Source organism: Rhamphochromis sp. 'chilingali', assembly GCF_963969265.1.
Source record: "Rhamphochromis sp. 'chilingali' genome assembly, chromosome: 3".
NCBI lineage: Eukaryota > Metazoa > Chordata > Actinopteri > Cichliformes > Cichlidae > Rhamphochromis > Rhamphochromis sp. 'chilingali'.
Genome location: NC_137931.1, coordinates 22,498,638 through 22,513,304, shown reverse-complemented (window position 1 = coordinate 22,513,304; position 14,667 = coordinate 22,498,638). Strand labels below are relative to the sequence as shown.

Genomic DNA, 14,667 nt, shown 5'->3' with positions numbered 1-14,667 from the left:
TATTAAACTTTTTTAACTTACTTAAACATTCTGTAATTTTAGAAATTTTTTTATACAGGCTTCTACTATTGAAATGTTTGACCGACAATGCATTTGCCATTTTAATATTTATATTGAATTGGTCATCTGTATAGTACTAACAAGTATTATTGGTGTTATTGTAGAAGTGGGTATCTGGGTAGGGCTGCTCAATTAATCGAATTTTAATCACGATTACGATCTGGGCTTTCAACGATCATTAAAAATGACTGAGCCGATTATTAGCCCCTCCCTAATTTATCCGCGACACCTTAAAGGCCGGTCCGTGAAAATATTGTCGGGCATAAACTGGTCCGTGGCGCAAAAAAGGTTGGAGACCGCTGATTAAGAGGACCCGAGGGAAGCTCGGAAAGCTAAGCAGAAGTTATTTGGAGAGTGACTGCCGTTGGTTGAAAAGAGTTTAAAAAAAAACTTCAGTGGTGTTGCACACTATTTTATATTATTTTTTTAAAGTCATTGTTAACCCTTTAAAGCCGGTCAGAGCAGCACGCTCCGTTTTGCGTAACTATTTTTAAATCCCCGTAGAACCTGAACCGTGTAAGCTAGCGCAATAATTTGTTTTGCATATGAAACCGGAGGAGTTGTACTTACATCTGATGCCATCAGCTTGTCCTCGGTCACGGTTTCGTTCCACATATAGCTTTGCAAAAATTGCATAAAAAGCGCTTGCAGGAACAAAAACATAATATTCCAGAAACACGCTTTGCCGTTCCTATCAGCTGTTCGTAACACTTCCCACAGTGAAATGATGCACATGCTGTTTTCTTTGCAAATTTGCATCATAGGATTGTTTTTTGTTTTTCCTGCAGTATATAAAAATTGCTGTATCTCCAAAATAAAACTATGAAGACACTCAAAATAAATTTCCTGTGGTGGGAAACTATTTTTTGCAACTTCTCCAAGTAGAAATATATGTAAACAAAACAAAAGCGATTTTCAATTTTTTTTTGTAGTTTATTGCACTTTTTTGCAATTTATGTAATTACTATGCACTTAATGCATACATATTATTAAAATATGGGCTATAACAGTTGTATTGATGTATAGCAACTTGAAATGCTCCCACAAATGGCACTACAGCATGTAAAAAAAATAATATAAGCTCTGGTGGACTTGGTTCTATAGTAGGTCTTAAAGGGTTAAATAAATATCGTCAAATAATCGTGATCTCAATTTCAGTGAAAATAATCGTGATTATCATTTTTGCCATAATCGAGCAGCCCTATATCTGGGTCAATGTTACTTTCAGGGTCATGCATGTTGTGCTCTGCATAGTTAAACGTTTTGAAGTTCGTTTTCTCAGCGTGTGTGGCAAAATAACCACCTTGACAGTCCTTTTCATAATCAAAGTCTTCCTCTTCAATATCTCTGAATGGAAACCTATAATCTGTGTCCAAACTTGTCATTTATGTGTTTTTGTTTTTGTTGTTTCCATTGTTTTTGAGCCGTAAGGCCAGAAACACTTTCCATACCCATTGTTCATTATCCAATCGTCACTTTTCCAATAGATTCCATAGCAGATTCCTGATTATTTATATTGCTATAAGTCTTTGAGTTCTCTTATCATCACAACTTTCGCTTCTTCGGGATTTCCATTTAGTCATTACTTTGCAGTTCCTCGTCCATGTCGCTTGTATCTTATTTTGCTTTTTCAGGCTGCGTGCCTGTCTTGCAATTTCAACAGTCTTTTTCGTTAAATGTTCATTTAAACACACACCAGTCCCTTTTAGCTTCTTACCCTTTGTTTTGCGACTCACAAACCGAAGAATGATTGATGGCTTTGTTTTACTGTCTTTTCTGGGGAGCGTGTGGCATGCTGCAATATGATGGCTCTGAATACTTACATTCTTCATTTGAAGGAATTTTATCACTTGCTGTTCAAGCGTTTGCAGCTCCTCTACCGGGGCATCTTCACCGTCTTTACCTCCACCAGCTGTTACTCTGGCGTAGGTTCGGTGTTGCGTCTCCAGTCCACTTATGACTAAATCATCCATTCTTGTGTATTGTTCAAGGTCCTCGATTCGCCGTTCCAAGTTGTCTATTTTCTTGTCCTTGTCCTTTATGAGGTTTTTTAGTTGTTTTATTTCATCCATTAGGTCATGTAGCATACCTTGTTGTTTAGGCACTTTCATCAGACATGAAATTAAGCGATTTCCTAATCTCCTCCAACTCCTCTTCAACTCCTGGGTTTGCTTTTTTAGGCGGCATTTTGAAAATGATGAGATTGGTATTTCCTTGTGATGGCCCGTTGAAGTCACTGTCGATTTACTTGTTGGTGCCTTGCTAGAGGAGCCTGGGCCCAGTGGCTGCTGGAAGAGCCTGGGCCTGGTGGCTGCTGGAGGATCCTGGGCCTGGTGGCTGCTGGAAGAGCCTGGGCCTGGTGGCTGCTGGAGGAGCCTGGGCCTGGTGGAGGAGGAGGATCCTGGGCCTAGTGGCTGCTGGAAGAGCCTGGGCCTAGTGGCTGCTGGAAGAGCCTGGGCCTGGTGGCTGCTGGAGGATCCTGGGCCTGGTGGCTGCTGGAGGATCCTGGGCCTGGTGGAGGAGGAGGATCCTGGGCCTAGTGGCTGCTGGAAGAGCCTGGGCCTAGTGGCTGCTGCAGGAGCCTGGGCCTGGTGGCTGTTGGAGGATCCTGGGCCTAGTGGCTGCTGGAAGAGCCTGGGCCTGGTGGCTGCTGGAAGAGCCTGGGCCTGGTGGAGCAGGAGGGTCCTGGGCCCAGTGGCTGCTGGAAGAGCCTTGGCCTAGTGGCTGCTGGAGGATCCTGGGCCCAGTGGCTGCTGGAAGAGCCTGGGGCCTAGTGGCTGCTGGAGGATCCTGGGCCTGGTGGCTGCTGGAGGATCCTGGGCCTGGTGGAGCAGGAGGGTCCTGGGCCCAGTGGCTGCTGGAAAAGCCTGGGCCTAGTGGCTGCATAAATGTGATGATTGGAATCAAAGGAATGACTCGGACTGAATCTGTTCCTGCTTTTCTGTCATGTGGATCCGATCCAGACCTCCAGCGTCTTCCCTCTGCCTCACATTAGTCACCCAGCACAGCAGCTTTCCCATTAAAGCTCACACACTCTGAATGTAAGTGGTGTGTAAACAAAGTGTTGCTCTGACCTTTTCGGTTCACACCACACACCACACCACAGCAAGTGTAGCAACTCTGCTCAAAAGTTGCTCAAAAGCAAAGCAAATTTGTTGTGAGATGCTCAGTACAGTCCTTTTTTTCACAGTGCGTTTTTTGAGGACAAATTTTTTGCAAAAAACGCAGGGCTGGTATTGTCATTGTTTCACAACACGCTTTACTGACTTCAGTCTTGTTGATGTGGTCTTAAAGACAGTCTTGTAAGATTTCTGCTTGTATTTGATTAAAAAAATGTTTGTTTTTTGTTACATTACAGACTTTGAAGGGCATCTTCTCATTCAGTTTTGTAATATTTCATTGTTGTAGCTACTTCCTGCGCAAATCTCTTCTGACTTAATAGCGTGTCAAAATATATTGCACATCTTGCAGGATTACTCTGGGGAGTTTGTTGCTCTCTCAGCTTTCGGTCTGTAATCGTGCCAGGTTCAGGGCCGATGCACTTTTAGGTCAGAGAAATACATATATGGACACAGTCTGCTGGTCTCGGGGAAGTTTCAAAAGTCTTGGAGAAAACCCTCTGACAGGCAATGAGAAGGCAATAGCTTCATTTATTTATGTATTTTCAGGTCTGACTGTGTCTTAGAAGGGGAAAATGCATGTGTTAAAAACCTACCGTCCACGCCTTTGACTTTGAGGGACCTCAAAAGTTGTTTTTTAGGACAAGGCACTCTTAGACTGGCATTTAATAACAATTTCTTTTAAATTTTGTCTTTTCTTTTGCTTGATTTCCTCTCAGCTAAAGGCCACAGAAGACTTAACCTTCTGCTGGCTGAGCTCCAGGAGGTTGCTGAATGTTTTTCTGACTCACAGATTTATGAAACAGGTGTAAGCCCTATCATTTAAACATTTACACCTCTCACACTTCTGGGAGCTCAAAAATCCTCTGAATGACAAATTTCCTTCTAAGACAATCCTCTGGCCCTGGAGCAGTGGAGAAGGAGAAGATTAAGTGGTGATCCAGTGATCCAGTGGTCACGAGGGGAGAAACATTTTACTCTGCAAAGGTACGCTTGGCTGTGATACACAGTGTTGGGTAAGTTACTTTAAATTAGTAACTTAGTTACATTACTAGTTACTTCTATCAAAAGTAACTCAGTTACTCGTTACTTTCAAAGTAACCAGTTACTAGGGAAAGTAACTTTGGTTTTACTCAGAATTCTCTTGTTAATGTGTTGCTTCTGCAACTGGATACCCAGCAAGATTGCAGTCTTCTAGCTTGCTTACTTGCCACAAGTGCACTGTGCATATTTACACAAGAGAAATCCCACACCTGGACCGTCATTGACTGCTGCCATGATTCTAGCCTACGTCACAGTGTCATGTGCGCTTTTTACATCCAACACAAAAACTGCAGTCGTGGTGCTTTCGATTGTACTCAGAACTCAGAAATTCTGCCTTCTGAATAGGAAGATGTAGGTAACTGTCAAGGGTTGACAATTTGTTCAAACACAGTAAGAGAGAAATGAGACACTGGCAGACCGACTCAGAGTTTCAAAGACGTGCGCACGGGTGAGAGTCTCTGAGCAGACTAACACACCGAGCACCGTTTACTCGCTTTATTTATAAGGCAAAATGGGTTACATAATACTTCCTCTTTCAACTGAAGAGGGGAGAGCTCAGGCATTGTCTTAGCTATCTAACTTCTGCACACAAACTGAAAAACAACGACACAGCAGTATTCATGCTTATCTGACATCGCAGACACTGAAGTAAAGAATGCATGTATATGTCCTGTCTTTGTCAAACATCTCACACACTTAAGCAAGGAATACATTGTGTTCTTTTCAACAGTAAGCTTTACCGTGTGAAAATATATAAACACTTGATTATAAGGCATACTTGTTTCTACTTGATTATACTTTAATGATTTAACTAAAATAAAAATTCTCTTAACATTCCCTCCTGATGTTAATATATTTCACATGTTTTACTCAATGCATAGTCACTTGTTAGTCACATTTTCAACTTGCACGTCATTCAGTGAAATAATTAAACAACAAGCTTGTCAAGATTGTCATAGAGATTTTCTTCTCTCTCTCCCACACTCAGCATACCATACTGACGATAGGGATCCTCCATAACTGACTGAGCCAAGACATGGTTTCCTAACATACGCTTGAACATGTTTGTCATTATGCTTCTCAGACATGGGATAATACAAGCAATGAAAAGGCAAAATAGTAACATCACACTGAAAAGGGCCAACAGGCCTTTAATCAGTAGAGATTTCCAAGAGCCGCTCAGCAGCCAGTCCCACCAACCTTGAGTATCGGTAACGTAGTCCTGCTGCTGAGCGTCTCTCAGTTGTTTCAAAACATTCAAAGCATTTGTCATGTTTAATGAATGGATGTTATCAGGTATGTAGGTACAACATGTAGTGTTAAACAATACGCAGAGACCACCTTTCTCTGCGAGAATGATGTCTAAAGCCACTCAGTGCTGCATGACAGTGATGCGAATTGCATCAATTTCTTCATTCTGTCCTTGATTAATGCGGGTTGAAGCATTTAAAAATAATCCAAAACGATAGTCCAGGGTTTCTATCCGTAGTGCGTGTTTCCCTACTCCTATCCATGGAAACAAAGCGTGTATTACCTTCTGGCTCTTGGTCCAGAGTTTGAAGTCATCTGGTACATCAGAACCAAGATATGGATCATGGGGCTTGAGGCCTGTGCTACGTTTAGCTCTGGTGTTGCTGTTCACTGACATCTTAAAGGTGTGGTCAGATACCAGAACAGGGGCACAGAGTCCGGTGCTGTTTGGTGGCAGCATGAAATAGACTTTCAGGCCACACGCCCAAGCTGCGCCCTGTTCCCAGTATGTACCTGTCGATGAGCCGATGCCATCCCAATCTGGTGCCGCCAGGATCATGGAGCAGTTTCGGTTTTGTCCTAATTTCTTCAGACCCTGGGGCGTACCTGTTTGTCCGGTTGCTCCTGTGAAGTTAAAGCACACTGGGTGTTGTATGTCAGGTGGCAAAACAACTGAGAATGATTTCAGTTTTCTATGGCTGACGTTTATATGCACCCAGTAGGCTTCATTGCAGGTGTAGTTTATATTTGGGTACTGGTGGGTGCAGTTTGTTATGTTGTAGATTAAAGACTTTACACTCTGTGGGACTATATATTGTGTAGTGTTGTGGCATGTGTTGCTGTTTTGGTCCTTTATGGATCCACCTATCACCATCACAGGTTTTCCTGGTGTTGAGCAGGTCCCGGTAATGGCTTTGTCATATATGCAGAGTGCTTCAGCCTTGGTTGGGGGTTTTCCATACACTGTGGCATGGAGTGCTGTCGTGGGCATATGTGAGCAGACATAGCAGTTTGCGGCATTGTCTTCTCTGTGCACTCTGTCATGGACATACCGGTACCATGCATTGTTCAGCCACGGGTGGTTGTGTTCTTTGTCTATCTCCTTCAGGTGCGAGTTGTCGTGGGTCCACCTCTTAGGTCGGAGAATAATTGGTACTGTCTTGTGGGTTCCACTGGGCATCAACCAAAAGAGTGTCGTCATCAGGAGGATAGCCATTAGACAGAATATGTAGCACATGAGTAGTTTTCGTTTGATGTCACAAGCGCCCAAGCACAACAGCTTTGGGGCTGGAACTGGTGCTAGCATTGATTCTGAAGCTGGTTCTTCTTCTGGATTTATCAGGTTGTTTTCCTCAGTCATCTTGTTGAGATTTTTTCAGGCGTCCCTGGTGTTATTATTGGTTCTGCTCTTCGGTGGGATAGGTCAGTCTGATCTTCAGGGCGACCAGGCACACCCGAGCTCCCACGTGAGTAGCACTGCCGAGGAAGCACAGGGCGGGAAACCCGTTCAGCCCTGTCCTCCAGCAGGGGTTCACGTAAGAGTCAGGGGAACCGGCGTCTTATTGTGGTGCAAACACTTTCTTCACGTGGGATTGATGAATCCACGAAACTCGTTCGGCTATCTTACACGCTGTGGGTGTGGTAAGTAGCACCTGGAAGGGACCTTCCCACTTTGGAGCACTCCAGTTTTTCCGCTGGAGGACTTTAATCAGAATCCAATCACCGGGGTTCAACCTGCAAGAAACTGAAGAAAAGTCACTCGGCAGTTGATTGCTTAATCTCACTTCTTTATTCTCAAATAGTTTTGTCATCCATTCTGCCATTGTTGTTTCTGCAATAGATTTATTAATTGGCTCACTCATTATGGGGAGTGGAAAATGTCTGCCATGTACGATTTCAAATGGCGTTAGACCACCTGTTCCTTGAGTTATTCTCATCCATAATTTAACCAAGCTTAGACATTCAGGCCAAGGTTTTTTAGTCTCTTCCATACATTTCCTCAACCTTTGTTTAATTGTGCCGTTAGTTCTCTCGACTAATCCTGCACTTTGTGGATGATAAGAACAGTGATGTTTTATGCTGAAGCCTAAAGCTTCAGAAACTTTACTTATTACTTCATTTACAAAATGTGTGCCATTGTCTGATCTTATCAGAGATGGAATACCGTACGTTGGAATAAAATGATTACATAGACATTTTGCTACTGATATTGCATCTGCTTTTTTCACTGGGTATATTTCTGGCCACTTGGAAAATACATCAATTATCACAAGTGCATATTTGGAGGATTGTGATTCATTTAATTCTATGAAATCCATGTGGACAGTGTGAAATGGATGCGGTGGTATAGGGAAATGCCCTCGCTTTGGACGTAGATTTCCCTGTGCGTTGTGTCTTTGGCAAATCATACATGTTCTGATAAACTCTTGTGCTGAACTTTCAAAATTTTTTGTATAGAATTGTTTATTAAGAATATTAATCATCCCTCCTGATGACACATGAGTTTTCCCATGTGTCACTAAAGCAGCAGTTCTATGCAAAGATTTTGGAAGCACTGGTTTGCCATTACACATCATAAGGTTGTCTTTTAATTCTGCTCCATCTTTCACCCAAGATTTTTGTTCACTCAGCGATGCTGTTTTCTGTGCATCTGCTAGTATTTCTAAAGGTATTAGATCTATGGTTTCTGTTGTTAAAACATCAATTTGTTTTTCTGCAGCTGCTTTTGCTGCTTTGTCAGCAAAGTTATTTCCTCTCGTAATTTCTGTGTCATCCTTTTGATGAGCTGCACATTTGCATAGTGCTAATTCTTTTGGCAACGTTATTACTTCTAATAGCTTTTTTAGAAGGTTTGCATGTTGAACTGTGTTGCCTGAGGAAGTTGTCATTCCTCTGTTATGCCATATTTTAGCGAAATGATGAACTGCTGAATAGACATATTGACTGTCTGTGTAAACATTAACACTTTGACCCTTATATAAAGTACATGCTCTGATGACTGCGGTTAGTTCTGCGCTTTGAGCAGAGTTTGAGGAGCTGAGAGCTTTTGCTTCTATCACTTTATCAACAGTTGTGACCGCATAACCCACACAATTTCTACCGTGAATGTCTTTTGACGCTGAGCCGTCCACAAAAACATTACTGAAACTGCTCTGGGGGGAGCTGTATATATCAGTGCGAGGTTTTGTATCTTCCTCTAATTTTTGAATGCAACAGTGTTGTTCTCCGTCCAGAGAAGTCGGCAAAAGTGTACTTGGGTTTAGCTGGCCACACTTCTCTATTTTTATGTGTGATTGTGTAAGTAGAATCCCCACATAAGAAAGTTGTCTTGCATGCGTGAGGAAAGAGAGGTTCGCTTGGAGCAAAATAGAGGTCACTGCATGTGGGACTTTGATGATCAATTTATGTCCTAGAACAATGTCTGCACATTTTTTAACTGCCTCTGCTGCTGCTGCGCATGCCTGAACACAGGTAGGTAATCCAGCAGCTACAGAGTCAAGTTTGCATGAGTAGAAAGCTAATGGACGTTGTTTTTCTCCAAAAGCTTGAGTTAAGACTGCTTTCATATACCCTCCTGCACCATCAACATGGAGAACGAAAGGTTTTCCATAGTCTGGTAATGCTAAGACGGTACATGTCTGCAGTGCTATTTTCAAATCAACGAAAGCTTTTTCTGCTTCTGGAGTCCATTGTACTTTGTCTTTTAATGCTAGATCTTTACCATAAATGAGGTTCTGTAGTGGTTGAGCTAGTAATGCGTATTCTGGAATCCAGCATCTACAGAAATTGCACAGTCCTAAAAAACTCATCATTTGTTGTTTAGTTACTGGTTTTGGGGCATTTTGGACTGCTATCTTTCTGCTCTCTAACAGCTGCCTGCCTTGTCCTGTCAATTTGTGGCCAAGGTATGTTACTTCCTGGCTCCACAATTGCAGTTTATGCTGTGACACTTTATGGCCTTGCTCTGCGAGATGTTGCAAAACTGTTAATGTGTTTTCTTTGCACTCATCTTTTGTATGGCCTGTGATCAATATATCATCTACATACAACAAGAACTGCCCTGGGGCAGGGAGCGTACAAGATGACATTGATTTTCTCAAAGCCTCTGCATACAGAGTTGGGCTATTCTGGAATCCCTGAGGCAACCTTGTATAAGTATACTTTTGATTGTCAAAGGTGAATCCGAATAACTTCTGTGAGTCAGGGTGCAGAGGTACGGAGAAGAAGGCATTGGACAAGTCTATTACAGAGAACCACCGTTCTTTTGGTGTTACTTGATTTAGAATTGTGTGTGGATTTGCAACCACTGGAGGTATCTGCTCTGTTACCTCATTTATTGCTCTTAGATCATGAACTAAGCGATATTTTCCTGTATTAGCCTTTTTTACTGGAAAAATTGGTGTATTACACGTGGCTTCATTAGTTTTCACGAGAATACCTGCTTTTTGCATCTCTGCTATGACTGGTCTGATACCTTCTTTTGCCTCTGCACTCAAGGGATATTGTGGTTTTACAGGCCTATATGAGGTTGTAGTTTTCACCACTACTGGATCTGCTCCTTTTATTAGGCCTACATCCGTGGGTCCTTGAGACCATAATGTTTGTGGCAGCTTCTCTAGTTCTGGATGTGCTTCAATTGTTAATACTTGTCATTCATCTTGCTCTGTTGTGGCTAAATGTGTGGCTGGTGTGGCTGTCACCGGCCAACACAGCGTTAGCCTCATGCACCCAGTTCTACGGCCTTTTTGCCAGTCCTCACACTCTATTTTGTCATATCTGTCCATTTCTACATTTCTCAGCACTGTGCCTAACTCAGACCAAGGCGTTTGGTCGTTGCGTGCAACAGATACATGAGGGTTGCATATCTTATTTAAGCGCTGCACTGCATCTGTCTGTAACACTGAGCATACTGCATTACCACTCTGTGTCACATACAGGTGTTGTAGGACTAGTTTTTGCGGTCCTAGTCTGTGCACTTGTTGATCATAAATTTTGTCTGGACCTGGGACATATTTATACCACAAGGTGTTGTGATATTTTGCTGGGTCCTGTCTATGTGAGTGCTCAGGTAAGTACATATTAGCTTTGGCCTCTAATGGTTCAAGTTTTGGTAAATCTAAGGCCCAGTAATAATTTGGCTCACCTAAACCTTCACAAACAAAAATATCTTCAGTTTGGCTCTGACTTTCAGAGAGTAGGAGTCTGGCTTTCATGCCACTTTCTTCAGGAAAAACTCCTATTTTTAATTTTGTTAAAGCATCTCTTCCTAACAAATTTAGTGGACAAGATGGATCATAGATGCACTGATTTTTGCAGGCACGGCCACTATCTCTATGTGACATAAAAAGGGGGTCGGTTAGATGCTGTTTTGTCACATGTCCTGAGGCTGATTTCACGATTAAGGTATCTTTTGAAGAGGTTAAATTTGGGACTTCTACTGTTAGGACAGTTTTACAAGCACCTGTGTCGCAAAGGAATTTTATTGGGACCCCGTTAACGTGCACTATAACGGTGGGCTTTGCTTCTGAGCCTAGCAGCAGTTGTTCAATGTTGTAAACTTCCCCTTCACTTGTTTCACTTCCCTTTTCTTGTGCTAGTCATTCATCACGGCGTCTGCGCCTGTCATCTCCACCTTCCTGTTCTTGGCTTACATTTCTACAGTTTCGAGCAAAGTGCCCGATTTTACCACAGTTATAACATCTCATATCTCTTCTATCTCTTCTTTGTCCTGCTTTTTGCTTTCCCCTACTTTGCTTAAAACCTGCCGTGTGTTGCTGTCCTGAGAAGGCTATAAAGCCTGTCTCTGGATCAATCATGAAAACTCCTTCTGTTTTTTCTTTTTGTTTTTGAATTTTGTGCACGTTTAGCAATGCGTTTATCGTTTTCTACCATCCACGCCTTGAAAAGGTGCCATTCTGCTAAGCGTTTTGCTTTTTTCTTTTGGCTCTTTTCCTCAAATAATTCTTTTTGTAAAGCAGCCTTTAAAGCAGTTATTGATTCTTGATTGCATTTGCCTTGCCAGGCTGGGCAATAAATTTTATGTGGATTTCTCCACCTATTTGCACTGACTCTTCCTGCATTTGGACAGTTTTTTTCCAACCATCCTTCATCTGCTGTTAATTTTACTTTAGTTTTAGAGTTACCCATTTTGAACTAATTACGTCAGAACTGTGACACCTTCTTTGGCATGAAAAAGTGAGAATGGGTTTTCGATAACAGCCTTCTACTCTCCCACTAATTGAGAGAGCGGTTATCAATTTTACGTGATGAAGCACAACCCTTTTTTCCACCTTTACCAATACGTGAGTGTACACAGGAAAACAGTTTGAGAAGTGGTTCGACCGCGTATTGGGTCGTAAAAACAACTCACTCCTCACAAACAAAGCGCGTTTCTATGATTTTTATTGAGATTTTCCGTAGGCCTATTTATTTGTGTAACACCTTCACCTTCAGCCACTCTTCTTGAGTGACCGGAAACCTGTTCCGTTGCAGCCACTCCCAGAGCGACCGGAACTTTTAATAGCGATTTTTCTAGAATTTCGCTCTTGCCTGTCGTCTTCTTAGTCCCGCATGGACACTGAGATCTGTCGGCGTACCTAGGTTTACACACTACTTAAAGGAAAATCTCAATATCAACGTATTTTAGCGCTTGGTGGAATGCGTGTCATATTCACCTCTACTGTGGCGCTGCGTTTTAAGATCCGGTGCTCATCGGGTCCTGGAGCCGTGAAGGCCGAACGCTGACCGGAGATCGAATTCACGTTCCCGGGTTTTTCGTTTTACTGATCAGATTTCTTCCAGCGCAGGCGTCACGACGTCAGGATCCGATGGAGACCGTCTGTGGAAAACTAGACGTTAAAATAACAGTCAGTTCTCCGGCTCGAAGGACCAATTAAATGTCAAGGGTTGACAATTTGTTCAAACACAGTAAGAGAGAAATGAGACACTGGCAGACCGACTCAGAGTTTCAAAGACGTGCGCACGGGTGAGAGTCTCTGAGCAGACTAACACACCGAGCACCGTTTACTCGCTTTATTTATAAGGCAAAATGGGTTACATAATACTTCCTCTTTCAACTGAAGAGGGGAGAGCTCAGGCATTGTCTTAGCTATCTAACTTCTGCACACAAACTGAAAAACAACGACACAGCAGTATTCATGCTTATCTGACATCGCAGACACTGAAGTAAAGAATGCATGTATATGTCCTGTCTTTGTCAAACATCTCACACACTTAAGCAAGGAATACATTGTGTTCTTTTCAACAGTAAGCTTTACCGTGTGAAAATATATAAACACTTGATTATAAGGCATACTTGTTTCTACTTGATTATACTTTAATGATTTAACTAAAATAAAAATTCTCTTAACAGTAACACCAGGCTGCAGATGAGCTGCACACAGGGCTGGACTGGGACAAAAAATCGTGCCGGGCATTTTGACTAGAGACCGGCCCAACATTATAGGAATAATCATAAAGCCTTTGAATGAAAACAAACACTGTTGTGACAGTGATGTACACTGTTCTGATGGTATATATGCTTCAATCTATCAATCGTTTGTTGTAAGATTCAGATAATTATTATTTTTAACGCTAGACATTTTTAAATGAGAATATGAAAGAAAAGTATTTCCTTGTTCCCCCCTTTCCCTGTTAATGCCCTACCTGGTCCCCTGGCAACACTTTGCTAGACCCGCCCCTGCACAGTTACCAGCTGTCAGCTACATAAAAAAGGATCCTGGGGTTATTTGTCTCTTAGAAACAGTTCATAACTTCCCTTCAACTCATTCATGTCACCTAAAAGGTAAACCTGTTTCTCCATCACCTGTTCAGCTCTGATGATTCAGTAAGGACATCTCCTGGTTTCATCTTCATGTTTCCCTCTCACCAGATAACCAAACCGACATCATGACCAGCAGATTTACAGCTGTGGCTCCAGCAAACATCAGCTGATACTAGAAATTAATATTAAATAAATTCTAACAACAGCTGATCAAGCTTAAACCTGCTGCTGTTGTTTAGCGCGACATCCCCTGGTTTCTTCTTTCTGGCGCAAAGTGGGCGATAAATAAACAAGAGAGAAAAGCCAATCAGCTGATCATTGATCCGTTTCATGATTGAAGTAGAAACAGGAGAGGGAGGGTGAGAGGATGAGAGAAGAAGAGGCAGCTGTGCAGCAAAGACAGAATAACTCCAGCTTTGTGTCTTTTTCATTGTAGCTGAAGTCCGGGACAAACTGCGTTCCTCTTCACCTCAATACGAAACAAGTAATATTTTCTCTGAATACAGACGATTCTGTTTTTTACAGGACGGCTGGCAACTCTAATAATTAACCTTATGAACAAAATAAAGTTCAGCATCATTAACTTCATAGCACCCACCCAGCTGTATAGAAACTCCGTCATGCTAGCACGCAGTACGAAAAAGTCAGCATAACGAAAATAAACTCCACCTAAACTTGGTTCATATCTGACCCAGAGAGACTGCAGGTCATAACTTCTTACCTGAAGTTCAGTTCACCTGACACTCGGACCCGGCGGCCGCTTCGGGTCTCTCCTCTTGCCTCCCTTTTCCTTCATCCACCTGCTGGCCTCCACCACTTGCTAATGTTATTGAATCTGTGGAAGCTCCGCGATAGCCACCACACGAAGTAACGAATAACGAGCCTATCTAAATCCCAGTAACGAGTAACGCGTTCCTGGTTTTGGCATAATAACTAGTTACTGTGCTCGTTACCACAATAATAACGTAGTTACTGTAACGCGTTACTTAATAACGCGTTAGTCCCAACACTGGTGATACAGCTGTGTTTAATGGTTCCCTTCACAGATATAATCAAGCTCTTTGTTGTGTGCTCCTCTGGTTTGAGAGCTGTAGCAGCTTCTGAAGAATAACCTCCCTGGCCACTGGTGGTAATGGGCTGCTGAGGGCCTGGCTTCTCCTCTGCAGTAGGGTGACTGCTTTGTCTGTTTTGAATCTTAATGAAAACTGAGGGAGAAGAAAACAAGTGTTTTATCTGTGTTTCAACAAGAGTATCTGCAGCATTCAATCATTCTAAGATTTTGTGATCTTTTATGTTATTATATTGTAATAAAATTAAAGTGTTGGCGATTTTTTTAAACTGATTTAGTCAATTTAGAAATATGTTAAATAGAACATTTAATTGAATTCAACGTGCTGTTTACAGCCACTT

The 14,667-nt window shown here is 42.3% G+C and overlaps 1 protein-coding gene across 3 annotated transcripts; it reads right to left on the bottom strand.

Moving 5' to 3' along the window:
- Nucleotides 1–4,645: 4,645 nt before the first annotated feature.
- LOC308394576 (uncharacterized protein) lies at nt 4,646–12,841 on the bottom strand. 3 transcript variants are annotated; one of them, XM_080878954.1, is made up of 3 exons: nt 12,430–12,841; nt 12,149–12,322; nt 4,646–7,218 (listed from the first exon to the last, which is right to left on the bottom strand). In XM_080878954.1, the coding sequence occupies exon 3, from the start codon at nt 6,832–6,834 to the stop codon at nt 5,596–5,598; it is 1,239 nt and encodes a 412-aa protein (XP_080735080.1). In that variant the 5' UTR covers nt 6,835–7,218; nt 12,149–12,322; nt 12,430–12,841; the 3' UTR covers nt 4,646–5,595. The 3 variants fall into 3 exon arrangements, with proteins under 3 accessions (XP_080735080.1, XP_080735078.1, XP_080735079.1); XM_080878952.1 differs by having other exon boundaries at nt 12,149–12,841; XM_080878953.1 differs by having other exon boundaries at nt 4,646–7,208; nt 12,149–12,841.
- Between the last annotated feature and the right edge of the window lie 1,826 nt (nt 12,842–14,667).

Excerpts from the sequence above, each read along its gene's own strand:
- LOC308394576 (XM_080878952.1), bottom strand. The coding sequence starts at position 6,834 with ATGACTGAGGAAAACAACCTGATAAATCCAGAAGAAGAACCAGCTTCA.